This window comes from Rhinolophus ferrumequinum, chromosome 2 (genome assembly GCF_004115265.2).
Source record: "Rhinolophus ferrumequinum isolate MPI-CBG mRhiFer1 chromosome 2, mRhiFer1_v1.p, whole genome shotgun sequence".
NCBI classification, from domain to species: domain Eukaryota; kingdom Metazoa; phylum Chordata; class Mammalia; order Chiroptera; family Rhinolophidae; genus Rhinolophus; species Rhinolophus ferrumequinum.
The window spans coordinates 47,474,672-47,488,802 of record NC_046285.1 but is presented as its reverse complement, the minus strand read 5'-3'; the positions used below and the strand labels follow the sequence as shown (position 1 = coordinate 47,488,802).

Genomic DNA, 14,131 nt, shown 5'->3' with positions numbered 1-14,131 from the left:
ACCTTTTGCTGTCTGACATCCTGGAACAAACACCTATCGTTCTTCAATTATTTTCTATGTAGAATAATATGTTTTAGCATTAGAGTTTTTATAGCTAGAAAAGATGTCAAACCTCACCTAGACAACCCACTCTCCTCATTTTATAGATATAAAAATTGAGTTCCAGAAAGGCTAACAACATTTAAAAAATCACACTTATAATTTTATAACTTCCCTTTATAACAAAAATTATTGGGGGGAGCTCCACAGTTATAAACCTAGCTAATGGCTAAGCCAGGACTAGAAAGTAAAATTAGAACTGATTTCACCAGTCCACCAATCTCTCTACTCTTCTACATGGTCTCATTCTGAATGCTCTCTGTTAGTAGTAGTGATAAAAATCGTTGATTGTTAAGATAACCCAAGGTTCTCAGATCCAAAGGCATGTTGTAGCTAGCATATTTTTATTCTGTGTATAGACCTAGTTTATAAACCTTCAGTTTATTATGACTAGCATTGGTGATAACATTAGATAGTCGGCTTTTTAGAAACTTAGCAGATACTTCCTCAGTGTAAGTTTAGCAGTCTTAACTTAAATTCTATATATTTTTAATATGAAATAATTTAGAATATGCTAATGGTTCACAAATTTTCTCCCAATTTCCAATTCCTAATTATCTTGCATCAGACTAAATTTATGTGTTACAGCATTTCCTGGATATTAAAAATGGCGTTAAGTGCTAGAAATAGTTTTCCTTTATGTAACCCAAGAAAAGATAGGGCAATAAAAAGGGTCAGAGATGGTATGAATTAATTACGGGGAAAGGGAAGTTAGGAAGGGAGAAACACGGATGATGGTAGAAAGGAAATGAGCCTTCTAAAGACTGTTACAGTAATTTCAGTTTTCTTTTATCTATTTCATTTTTGTATCTTTAATAATTTTGGCCAATTATGATTCAATTAACAATATCTATTAAATATCTACTATAGTCAAGGTACCTGCAACTAGACACTAAAGGGAATATAAAGATGAGTATTACAGCTTTGGCCCGAAAGAAGCTTATAATAATTTATCAAGTACCAGTTATAGAAAGTACATTAAAAAACACAGTGAAAGAATATTGTATTAGATATCAGAAGACTCAGCTTCCAGTCTTAGCTAAATATATTAACCATATAATCTTTGGTGAATCACTTATTCTTTTTCTGTTTCAATTTCTTCAAAGATACTCTATCTATCTCGCAGGGTTTTTACTAAGGCCAAATGCAATAATCTCTCAGCAAGACACGGGAAAAATGGACAGATCTGAGAGATGTCTATCACCCCCCACTTTGTCTCATAATGTTTTTCTTGTCTTAAAACTTTCATTTGTACTCTTAGCTTTAAAATATATATTCTCATAGGAGAAAAGAAGTGCAAAGAAAAAATCCATAGTCAATAATTCAATTAAATAACTCAACCACGACAAATATTTTGATTTTTTAGTCTTTTTTTTCTTTTAGTTTTTTTCCAATGTATCTCTCAATCAATACTTAAGCATAGGTAACCACAGATATCATACTGAATATACAGTTTTATGCACTAAATTATTTTAACTTTATAGTGTATCATAGGCATTCTCTCATTTCATTAAAGATTCTTTATAGTTTATAATTATAATTGTTATTGACTCCATGAAGTCTATTATACAGATGTACAAAACCTTATTTAAACATTTTCCTAATGTTTGCTACTGATTTGCTAATATTAATAATACTGTTGTGACAATCTTTGTATGTAAATATTTGCCACTTTCCAAATTATTTCTTTAAGGTCAATAAATCAAAGGTATGAACATTTTAGGCCTTATGCAACCTACTCCCAAATTGTTTTTCAGAAGGGTTTGCAGTAATTTACATTCCCATTAGTAGTGGTTGACAGGAGCTGCCTTCCTGACACTGAGTATCACTAAAAAATATATACTCATAAGTAACTTGCTATACTAGTTTTCCGTTGCTCTTATAACAAATTACCACAAAGTTAGTAGCTTTAAAATCATACAAATTTATTATCTTACAGTTCTATAAATCAGAAGTCCAACGTGGGTCTCTCTGGGCCATAATCAAGGTGTTGGCACAGCTATGTGACTTTCTAGAGGGCAGACACTACAAAACATTTCTAGAAAGGTTTAAGATTGAGATCCCTAAAGCAATGCTCAGGTCCCCAACTCAGCACCAGGCAGAAAGTGAAATGCAAAAACTCTGCAGACCCCATGAAGAAAGCGCATGTCCTCTGACAGTCACGGGTGTGGCCACTGAGGATAACGGACAAAAAAGAGCCTTCCAGAGGACAAAGCCAAAAGCCACGAGAACAATGAAAGGAGTCACTCCCGGAGCCACAAAGACCTGACAGACTCCAGAGATTCTGGATTTTGTGTCGGATGCAATAATTGGACAGGGCTGTGGGTTTCCTCCTTTGAGGAGCTTGTTAAAATCGTTGATTCTGGGGATTCATTCCAGAGACTAAATAAGTAGGACTAGAGTGGGGCCCAAGGTGCTGTAGTTCTCATAAGCAGTCTGTGGGTCATACTTTTAAAGAAATACTGACCTAGGGGGATATGAATCTTATGTGTTATACAGAGAAGAGTCTTGAATTCTTAAATCTACCAATTGTTCATTTTTACATTAAAAGATTTATATTTCTGTACTGGGGAAATTTACATTTAACCCTTTCTTGCCTTTCCTGCTCTTAAGCTCATTATCGAAGCTCTCATTATTTCACTTAACTAGTGTTCTCAGTCAAAAGGTAATATATACATATAGTAAAAATATTCCCAAGAGTAGGAAAGAGTATAAAGTAAAAAGTAAATCTCCTTTCCACCTAGACTACTGGTTCCCGAGAAACAACCAAAGGTAATGGTTTCTTTCAGAAACAGTCCTTGCCAAATAATGGCATATATATCCATGCCAGTTTTTTCTATGCAGGAAGATATTAAACATAATATAGTATATAATATGTAAACTTTGCCTTTTTATAAAACTCAGAAATATATTGGAGATTACTCCATATCAGCACTTACAAAACTTTTCCTTCCTTTTCACAGCTGCATACTATTCCACCAAATAGTACTTCACCATAACCAGTCCTGTTGAAGACATTTGGTTGCATCCAGCCATATGCTATTAGCAGCATAGCTGAACAAACATGGTTGTCCTTGCAAACTGGTAGAGCTTCACATGTGAGCTAATTTTCTAGTAGTGCAAACATTGGATTAAAGGACATGAACATTTTGAAGCTGGTAAAACTGCCAAAATGCCCTCCAAATAAGATGCCCCGAACTACTCACTTCAGAGGTGACTGTTTTTCTCTACACCTCAGCAACATAGCACATTGTCATATGTTTTCATCTTTGCTAATAAACACATATTTAATCGCTGTTTTAATTTTCATTTCTTTAATTATGATGGAAAGTTAAGCATTTTCTTAAGTTTATGTCATTTGTATTTTAATTTCTTCCATTACTTGCTCATGTCATGCATTTTCCTACTGCGTTGCTATGTTTCGTCTTGTTGCAAACATTTGCTAGTTATTAACTTGCCCTTTGGTTTATAGTATTTTTAACCATGCAGATATTCTAAATTTTTGTGTAGTCAAATGTAGTAAACCTTTCACTTATGGCTTCTGGGATTTGTGTTGTAGTTGGAAGGCCTTCTCCATTCTAAGGTTTTTAAAGAACAGTCTTATTTTCCAATACTTTTATGGTTCATGTTTTTACATTTAAATCTTGGATTCAACTAAAATTTACTTAAGTGATAAGGTAGAGAGTTAAGGTTCATCTTCATTTTTCTTTTTCAGATAGATAAGCAGTTGTTACAAAACCATAAACTACACAATTTATCTTTTCTGGTATATAATCATTTTAAATGTAATTTTACCAGCTGCAAAGCATTTCATAAGGAAGTATATTTCTAGAAAATCTATATTTACTAGATCCATACTATTTATCTAACACACATTAGCAAATGTTATCTATTGTTAGTACTAATAAAAGTTACACTAAATTGAAAGATAATAGGGCATGTGTTATGGAAGTAACTAGATACTCTTATGATTGAGAGCAGATATAACTTACTATAAATTCATCTTTTAGAAATTTTTTAATTGTTTACTGGGCATACAATAAACCATTTCACACTATAGAGCATTGCCCTCTACATATTTTTTTTTGGTATGATTTCTTCTCTATCATAGAAGAAGAAATGTTTTATAGTTCATTACTCTAAGTTCCTTATTTATCTATGATGTTAATAAGACAAAAGTGGCAAAATAATTTTTCCTGAATTTTCATTGGTACTATATACATAAAAGAAATAATCTTATGCAGAGATAGAACACCATCAGGATGGTGGTAAGAGTTGTTTTGATTGAGGAAAGCACTTGTCAGGAAACTGCTATTCTTGTGTCTTAAGACTTAAAGAAGCTAAGATACAGGAAGCCAAGGGAATACAAAGACACCTTTTCAGAGGGCTGAGCCCAGAAACTCAAAAAACTCCAAGTAAAACGGGAGCACAAAAATACAAACGGCGAAATGCTTGTTTCAATGCTGGGCAAATGCATATTAAAGGTCTTTAATCCTTTCCACTGAGTGTCAGATGGAGACTGAAGCTTTAAACGGGTGACATATTGAACCTACTAGTCAAAAATACATATTCCAATTGTAGCATTTTCATTTTAACAGATGCATATGCACTGTCAATAACACTACTTAAATACTGTATAGACAAAAAATAAAGTCTCATTTCAAGGAGATAATATTCCTACATTCTTTATAGATGAACACACAAGGATCGAAATTCAATTTATATCCTCTTTTTAGGAAAGAGTCAATCTCTCTGAACTTTCATTTCTTTCTTCACTTTCCTATCTTTGTTTACATTTCTTTATGAACTCTGTTTCTTTTTCATACCATCTTCTCCACTAACACAGAGAGTCAACTCTTTGTTATTCTTGGAATTTTATATCTGGAAAGTATGTGAAAGTATATATCTGGAAAGATATAAGATTAGAGAGAAGTAATAGTATGATGGCCGAAAACAGAAGAAAACCTAACAAAAATATTAATAGCCATTTTTAAAGAATGCATTGTTGAATTTAAGCTTACTGAAAGTTGCACTTAAAAGCTGTAGATACTTAAAAAAAAACTGGACGTTTGAAAAATTAAGACCATCTATAACACAATAATGAACTGCCTCATTTAAACCTCACTCAGAAGGATAGGAAATGAAGACTAGCTTTCCAGAGAAACCCAAATGATTTTGCTGTCTTCCTTTGAAAATATAAAACACTTGTGCTCTGTATTTTCTGGAAAGATAACACATTTTGAAAATTTGAAAATGAATAGCATTTATTTTGAAACTGAAAAATTCTGTTTCAGACAAAAGTCAACATTTTGTCCCTAAAATTCACTACTTCTGTGTCCCCTGTCTCTGTGAATGGATTCAATAATTTCAGAGTCTCTAGAGTGAAACTTCAATCATCTTGCCATCAATCTCTTTCTCTCATGTACTCTACACATCTGTGCTGTCCTTTCCATTCCCACAACTTCCCAGAGCAAGTAGTCATTTCGAATTCCTCTCTCTCTCTTTCTCTCTCTCTCTCCCTCCCCCCCACCTCCTGTTTTTTTAATGAAGAAGGTATTTTTATTTTAAAAGTTTTTTTATTGTGAAATATGAGAAACATATTAAAAATGTGTAAAACATATAGTTAAACAAATAGTTAATAATGTAAGCACCTATATTGCCACCATCCAGGTCAAGAAATATGATATTGCCAGCATCCAGAAGTACTCTGCATGTGACATTCTGGTAATAAATTTCTTTAGCTTCTTCTTTTCTGGGAAGCTTTTTATCTCTCTTTCAATTTTAAATGATAGCCTGGCTGGATAAAGCAATCTAGGTTGTAGGCCTTTGTTTTCCATCACTTTGAGTATCTCCTGGCACTCCCTCCTGGCCTGCAATGTTTCTGTAGAAAAGTCATTCGATAGTCTTATGGGAGTTCCCTTGTATGTAACCCGCTGTCATTTTCTTGCTGCTTTTAGGATTCTCTCTTTGTCTTTAACCTTTGCCATTTTAACTATAATGTGTCTTGGTGTGGACCTGTTTGGGTTTATCCTGGTTGGAACTCTCTGCACTTTCTGGGCTTGTATGTCGGTTTTCTTCACTAGGTTAGGGAAGTTTTCAGACATTATTACTTCAAATATGTTCTTGATCCCTTGCTCCCTCTCTGCACCTTCTGGTATTCCTATGATGCGCATGTTGTTGCGTCTGGTGTTATCCCAGAGGTCTCTTAAACCATCTTCATTGTTTTTAATTCTTTTTTCTTTTTGTTCCATTTGGGTGATCTCTGCTAACTTGTCTTCTAAGTCGCTGACTCGATGATCCTCTGCCTCATTTAACTTGCTGGTAATTCCTTCAAGTGTGTTCTTTATTTCAGTAATTGTGTTCTTTAGTTCTAACTGGCTGTTCATTATGATTTCTCTATCCTTCTTTATGTCATCACTAAGCTCCTTAAACATTCTTATCATCAGTGTTCTGAACTCTGTCTCTGATAGGTTAGTTACTTCTATTTCATCTGGTTCCAATTCTGGAGGTTTCTTCTATTCTTTTATTTGGGACATGTTTCTTTGTTTCCCTATTCTGGCTGACTCGCTGTGTTTTCTTTGATGTATTAGGTAGATCCCCTAGGGTTCTTGGTTTTGCTGGGTTATCTTATGTAGTATGTGTCCTTTATATTTGACTTGCACCACTTCCCTATTCTCCTGTGCGTGTGCTCCAAAGGTGACTCTTGTGTTGTGTATATTGTCCTGTTAAAGCTGAGCTTTAATTGCTTTTGGTTTGTCAGTAGGTGAGATTGACTCCTAGGCTGACTAGTTGAGACTTGGCTCTGCCCACAGTGGATGATCTGCTGTGTGATGGTTGACTGCTCAAATGAGGCTTGGCCCCTGTGGGCTCTTGTGCCTGTTGAGAATTCCCTCTGGGTGTGTCACTTGTAGGTCAAACCCGGTAGTACTCTGGTTTGGTCTGGAGTTGGCCTCGGGGTGTGTTGAATCTCTTCAGTTGGGCCCTTCAAGTAATCCTCGTAGGAGTCTCTTAGCTGTTCTGTGTGATGAGCAGACTCCTTTGCTGGGTTGTAGACGTTCAGTTTGTGTAAGTTCTGGAGGAGAACTCAAGAAGCCCACCTCGCTGCCGCCATTCCTGTGACGTCACTTCAAGAAGGTATTTTTATTTATTAAAAATTTTTTTCAGTTACAGTTGACATTCACTATTATATTAGTTTCAGGTGTACAGCATAGTGGTTAGACATTTATATAATTTATGCAGTGACCCCTCACCCACCCCATTAGTCTAGTACCCATCTGGCACTACACACAGTAGTTGCAACATTATTGACTATATTCCCTATAGTGCACTTTACATCCTTGTGACTATTTTGTAACTACCAATTTGTATTTCTTCATCCCTTCACCCTTTTCACCCAGCTTCCCAATCCCCCTCTCCTCTGGCAACCATCAGTTTATTCTCTGCCCATGAGTCTGTTTTGTTTGTTTGTTTACTTTGTTCTTTAGATTCCACATATAAGTGAGATCATATGGTATTTGTCTTTCTCAGTCTGACTTATTTCACTTAGCATCATGCCCTCTAGGTCCATTCATGTTGTTGCAAATGGTAAGATTTCATTCTTTTGTATGGCCAAGTAATATTCCATAGTATGTATGTATCATATCTTCTTTATCCAATCGTCTATTGATGGGCATTTACGGTGCTTCCATATCTTGACTATTGCAAACAGGGCTGCAATGAACATAGGGGTGCATATATCTTTTCAAATTTGTGTTTTGGATTTCTTTGGATAAACACCCAGAAGAAGAATTGCCAGGTCATAATGTAGTTCTATCTTCAATTTTTTGAGGAACTTCCAAACCATTTTCCACAGTGGCTGTGCCAATTTGCAATCCCACCAACAATGTACAAGGATTCCCTTTTCTCTGCATCCTCGCCAACACTTGGTGTTTGCTGATTTATTGATGATAGCCATTCTGACAGGAGTGAGGTGGTATCTCACTGTGGATTTTATTTGCATCTCTCTGATGAGTAGTGACATTAAGCATCTTTCCATATGTCTACTGGCCATCTGTATGTCCTCTGGAGAAATGACTTCTGCCCATTTTTTTAAATAGATTGTTTGTTTGTTTGTTTTCATGTTCAGTTGTATGAGTTCTTTATAAATATTGTATATTAACCCCATATCAGATGTACCATTGGCGACTATCTTTTCCCATTCAGTAGATTGTCTCTTCATTTTGTTGGTGGTTTCCTTTGCTGTGCAAAAACTTTTTAGTTTGATGTAGTCCCATTTGTGTTTTTTTTTCTTTTGTTTCCTTTGCCCAAGGAGACAGACCAGAAAAAATATCACTAAGAGCAACGTCTGAGAGATTACTTTCTGTTTTCTTCTAGGAATTTATGGTTTCAGGTCTTATGAGTACATTTACCTCTTTAATCCATTTTGTGGTGTAAGAAGGTGATTCAGTTTCTTTCTTTTTTTTTTTTTTGCATGTATCTGTCCAGTTTTCCCAACACCATTTATTGAATAGACTGGCTTTACCCCACTGTATGTTCCTGCGTCCTTTGTCATAGATTAAATGACTATATAGGAGTGGGTTTGTTTCTGGGCTCTCTATTCTGTTTCATTGATCTGTGTCTGTTTTTATGCCAATACCATACTGTTCTGATTACTATGGCCTTGTAGTATAGTCTGATACCAGGTAGTGTGATACCTCCGATTTTGTTCTTCTTTATCAAGATAGCTGTAGCTATTTGGGTTCTTTTTGTGGTTCCACATAAATTTTATGATTATTTATTATAGTTCTGTGAAAAATGCCTTTGGTATTTTGATAGGGATTGCACTGATTCTATAGATTGCTTTAGGTAGTATGGCCATTTTAATGATGTTAATTCTTCCTATCCATGCGCATGGTATATGCTTCCATTTATTTGTATCTTCTTCAATTTCTTTCTTCAGTGTCTTACAGTTTTCTAAGTACAGGTCTTTTAACTACCTGGTTACATTTATTCCTAGGTTTTTTTACATTTTGTTTTGGTTTTGGTGCAATTATAAATGGGATTGTTTTCTTCATTTCTCTTTCTGACAGTTCATTATTGGTGTATAAAAATACAGCCAATTTCTGAATATTAAGTTTGTATCCTCTTACTTTACTGAATTCATTTATCAGTTCGAATAGTTTTTAGGTAGAATCTTTGGGGTTCTCTCTATATATTATGATGTCATCTGTAAATAATGATAATTTTACTTCTTCCTTTCCAATTTGGATGCCTTTTATTTCTTTTTCTTGTCTGATCACTGTGGCTCGGACTTCCAAAACTACGTTGAATAAAAGTGGTGAAAGTGGGCATTCTTGTCTTGTTTCTGATCTTAAGGAGAACACAGAACACTTTTAGTTCTTTTTGAGTATGATGTTAGCTGCGGGTTTGTCGTATATGATCTTTATTAAGTTATGGTATGTTTTCCACTTTGCAGAGCTCCATTCTTTCTTATTCCCCTTATCCAATCCATCAGCAAATCCTTCAAAATATAATCAGAATTTGACCATTTCTCACCACCACCCCTGCCATCACTATGGCCCAAGTTACCATCATCTCTCACCTAGTTTACTGTACTGGTTTCCTAACAGGTCTCCTTACTCCTGCCCTTGACCTCCAGCTTCAGTCTATTCTCAATAAAGCAGACTGTGACTATGGTTCTCCTCAGCTCAAAACTGAGCTAGGTTCCAGTGGTTTCCTAGTTCAGAAAAAGCTGACAGTCTTAAAGGACTTTGCCTCACACTCCCACCACCATGCATACTAGTTCTTGTCTCATTTCCTACCACCATTCCCGTAAAGTCTTTCACTCAGCTCCAGCCATACCAGCCTCCCTGCCAGCTGTGCTCTTCCCTTCCCACTCTTTACCCTTGCTATTCTCTCTTGTCTCCTAGATATGCATCATTCCTTCAGGTTTTTATCTGAAAACGTGATCTTTCCAGGTTTTTTTCAGCCATTCTTTCTGAAATTTTACCATCCTTCACCTGACATTTTACATCATTCTTTCTTATTTTTTTTTTCCATAGCACATAATATATATTTTTCTTATTTACCTAGTTTATTGTGAGTCTTCCCAACTGGAAAGTAAACTCCATGAGGCAGGGATTTGTCTACTGTGTTCTTTGATGTATTCCCCATGCCCAGAACTCACAGTGGGAGCTCTGTATATTGTGTTGAATGAACTAATAAATGAATAAACAAACAAAAGAATGACTCCAGCTTGGGTTCTCATTGCATCTTTCCTAGTCTCCTGCTGGCAGTATCTGTAATTAATCTTACTTACCTCAAATCAGTAGTTTACCTAACATAGGTCTGATTCTATTGCTATTCTGATTCAGAACCTACGTGACTCCCAACTGTCCAGTGAGGAAAATACAATTCTATAGGATAGCATCAAGATCTTTCATAATCTGGAGACCCTGTTCTACACTCATCTCTTTATATCCCTTTCTTATAGTTTATTCTGTAGACCTGTCTCCCAAACTTGAATAATATATGTGTTCTTTTTAAAGGGGAAAAACTTCTCAATGGCTTTCAAGGTCACATCCAAAGATCCCAGTTTCAGAAACACTAATTTAAGAAATTATGGTCAAAGAAATGTTCCGGTGAATAAAAATGTCTTTTAATTACAGATTATTACTGGCAAAATAATTTTTAATATTATAACCAAAAGGAAAGCAAAATTTTAAAATCTTCATATACCTTGCACCCCCTGAGAATAAATCCAAGGATCCCAGTTGCAGAAATGAAACTACCTACCATACTTCCCCGAAAATAAGACCTAGCTGGACAATCAGCTCTAATGTGTCTTTTGGAGCAAAAATTAATATAAGCCCGGTCTTATTTTACTATAAGACTGGATCTTATATAATACAAGACTGGGTATTATATAATATAAAACTGGGTATAATATATTATAATACTGGGTCTTATATTAATTTTTGCTCCAAAAGACACATTAGAGTTGATAGTCTGGCTAGGTCTTATTTTTGGGGAAACATGGTACCCATCCCAGAAGAGGCCTCTGCTTACCTGCCTCCATGCCTTTGCTCCTGCTGTTCCTCTACCCCAGAATATCCTTTCCCTAACTATAGTTATTAAAATTCTACTCATCCTTCAATGCCTAGTTTAATTATCACCTCCCTTAAGCACTCTTCTTTTTGATACCCTCAGCCAAAACATCTCTCAGTTTCTCAGGGCAATTTTATACCTCTTCCATGGCATTAAATACATTACTCTTCCTTATTATGCTGCTGGATAGCATGAAGATGAACTTGTTCTCTTTTTATTTGTGGAACTAGTATAGTATCTTCTTTATGACAACTAATAAATGTCTATATTGAATCATCAAATAGTGAATAAAATAAACACTACTATAAATACAGCCTTCTATTGATCATCTTACAAATGGAACTGTTCACTAAAAGTTTATAACTAACCATATATAATATACTCATAACAAAAGGAAAAAGGTAGGAACATTTTTAAGTTATTTATAGGATTTACCTTCTTTTGAGCATTAAGTCTGATATAGGTATGCATCTTAGACCAGTTCCCAAAACCATAAGGAAAGATGTCAGAAGCACAGTTATCCGAAGACCTAAAAGGAAACATAAACATCTGCATTATTTTCTATTTTCTCTTCAAGTAAATCCAATGTTAAGAACAAAGTTTTTTTTTATTACTCAATCATACTGATATTATGTTCTAATATTATGGCTTTGGGCTATAATACCTAACATGGGGGGAAAAATCCTCTACATGGCCAAAATGAAATTATTCTAACTTTAATAGAAAACTTGAATGATCACATCAAGGACAGAAAAAGAAGTTCCATTAGCTCCAGTTTTTCACAGTAAATGGCTAGAATGTTTTGTTCGCATGTAATACTAAAAAATAATTTTAAAAAACTAATTATTTTAGTTTTATATTTCCCATATAAAATTTCTAATTTTCAAATGCAAGTTACAAAAACTCTAATCTGCCTCTAAAATGTTTTTTAAGGTGATAGATTATTACTTTAAGTTTTCTCAAAAAATGACAGCTGGCCAATTATGTATTTTATATTATAACTAGGATAAGTGAATCCTTGTTATAGGGTCATAGGTGGTAGTCCTTTAAAACCTTTTGATTATTAATATAATGGTCTTTTTATTTTTCTTGACTTATCAGATGGCTTTCAACTTATAGAATGATGCCATTTAAAAAAAAACATGGTTTAGGATTTTAGAAGATATTGTGGATCCGACAGCTTTTCCTTTTGTATCCCAGTATGACCAATTATTTTCAAAATGTGTGCCAATGGCCGGTCACAAGATAAAAGAGAATATAAAAATAACCAAAAATAGACACAATAGTCGGGTTATGGCAGAGTAATATAACAGGGCTATAGCTTCTTATTAGGTTGGTGCAAAAGTAATTGCGGTTTTGCGGTTTTTGCAATTATTTTTAACCTTTTAAACCGCAATTACTTTTGCACCAACCTAATACTACTGGAATGCTGTACTTCTGTTACTACTAAACTAATACTACCTTACTGCTTGTGGCAGCCACATCACCGAGGTGGCTCATACTGAGTGGGTGGCAAAGGTAGCAACATTTCTTCTAATTTCTCCCAAACTCAACACCTCTTTGAAACCATTTCACAGTGAACAGACTTAAACTGTATAATGCATTTTTTTTCTTTTTCAGAACTTTCTTTTTTTGGCAAAGGGGAGATGGTTAGATGTTTGGTTTTCAAAGGACTTCTCTGCTTGAAGGAAACTGAAAGTCAACAAAACTGTAACTATGCAGATTAAACCTACTAAGGAAAACAATCTTGAGATCTGGATCAGGCACACACATGCTACTTTGAGGATGATTTGTCATGTGAACTGAGTTAACTTTGTAATATTCTTATATGATCCAAACATGTTTAATACAATTTGGCAAAAGGAATAACACAGAAAATTGTGCTTCTCGGTAACAAGTAATGCATACATACTATCATTTACTGCTTCTACTAAAAGAACACAGATTTTAAAACCATATTACAGCCACAGGAAATAAAGTGTAATTAATAAAAAGTACACTCATGGTCATAAATACCTTAAACTTGCAAAATGTGGCCCTTATAAGGTTATACTGGATGCCCTATGAAATACTGAATAAAATTTTACAGATTTGGGACTGTAAGGCTTATATCTACGTGATGTCTATTTTTTCCCTAAATATTTGGTTTGTAATTAAGATAAGCAGCCACCAAGTGAGCAGTGGGGCATTGTTTATTGCCATATGGTCCAAATAACCAGGTTCCCTATTACTACAAAGCTAGCACACTTTTCTACTCAACTATGCTTTTTATCAAACAAATGACAATATAATGGCTAATGTAAACATTTAAGAATAAAGAAGTTGTGAAAAGCTGATTATTAAAGCAATCTCACAGGTAGTTTCTGGCTTTCTTGCTTATTTTTAATTGTTGCCAAGTATTACTTTAACCCACCCCAGCTGATGCTGTTTTTAATAGAATGCTTTCTTTATCTCATTCAAATCTAGACAAGGCAGCACTCTACAATTGCATGTAATCAAAAAGATATCAAATGACTCTGAGAAGGAGAGGTATGATGAGGACCCCAGAAAAAAAGGCTTTTGAGACATCTGGGACCTTTATATATGAAGTATGATTAAAAAAAATACAGTGAATGTTTAAATTAAAAAAAAACAACACAAAATTCCCCCATCCCGCTTCTTGCCACTTTCTGAAGCAGTTCTGTAAATTCTCTTTTGTGAATGTCTTTAGTTCCGCTGTCATGGCTGCCTCGATGTCCTGAATCAATTCGAAATGTTTTCCTTTCATGGTCATTTTCACTTTGGAGAAGAGCTAGAAGTCACATGGTGCCAGATCCGGTGAATAAGATGGATGAGGACACACCATAATGTTTTTATTTGACAGAAATTGCTGTACCAGAAGTGATGTGTGACATGGAGCATTGTCATGATGGAGGATGAAGTAGACTCACGAAAGAGGACTTCCAGA

At 34.9% G+C, this 14,131-nt stretch overlaps 1 protein-coding gene across 1 annotated transcript in view; it reads right to left on the bottom strand.

Moving 5' to 3' along the window:
* Positions 1-14,131, bottom strand: part of SLC49A4 (solute carrier family 49 member 4) — a 74,203-nt gene that overhangs the window by 51,631 nt on the left and 8,441 nt on the right. Inside the window, exon 2 of the mRNA XM_033121570.1 lies at positions 11,620-11,713. Within this exon, the coding sequence (XP_032977461.1) occupies positions 11,620-11,713 (94 nt within the window). The remainder of the gene's footprint in view (positions 1-11,619; positions 11,714-14,131) is intronic.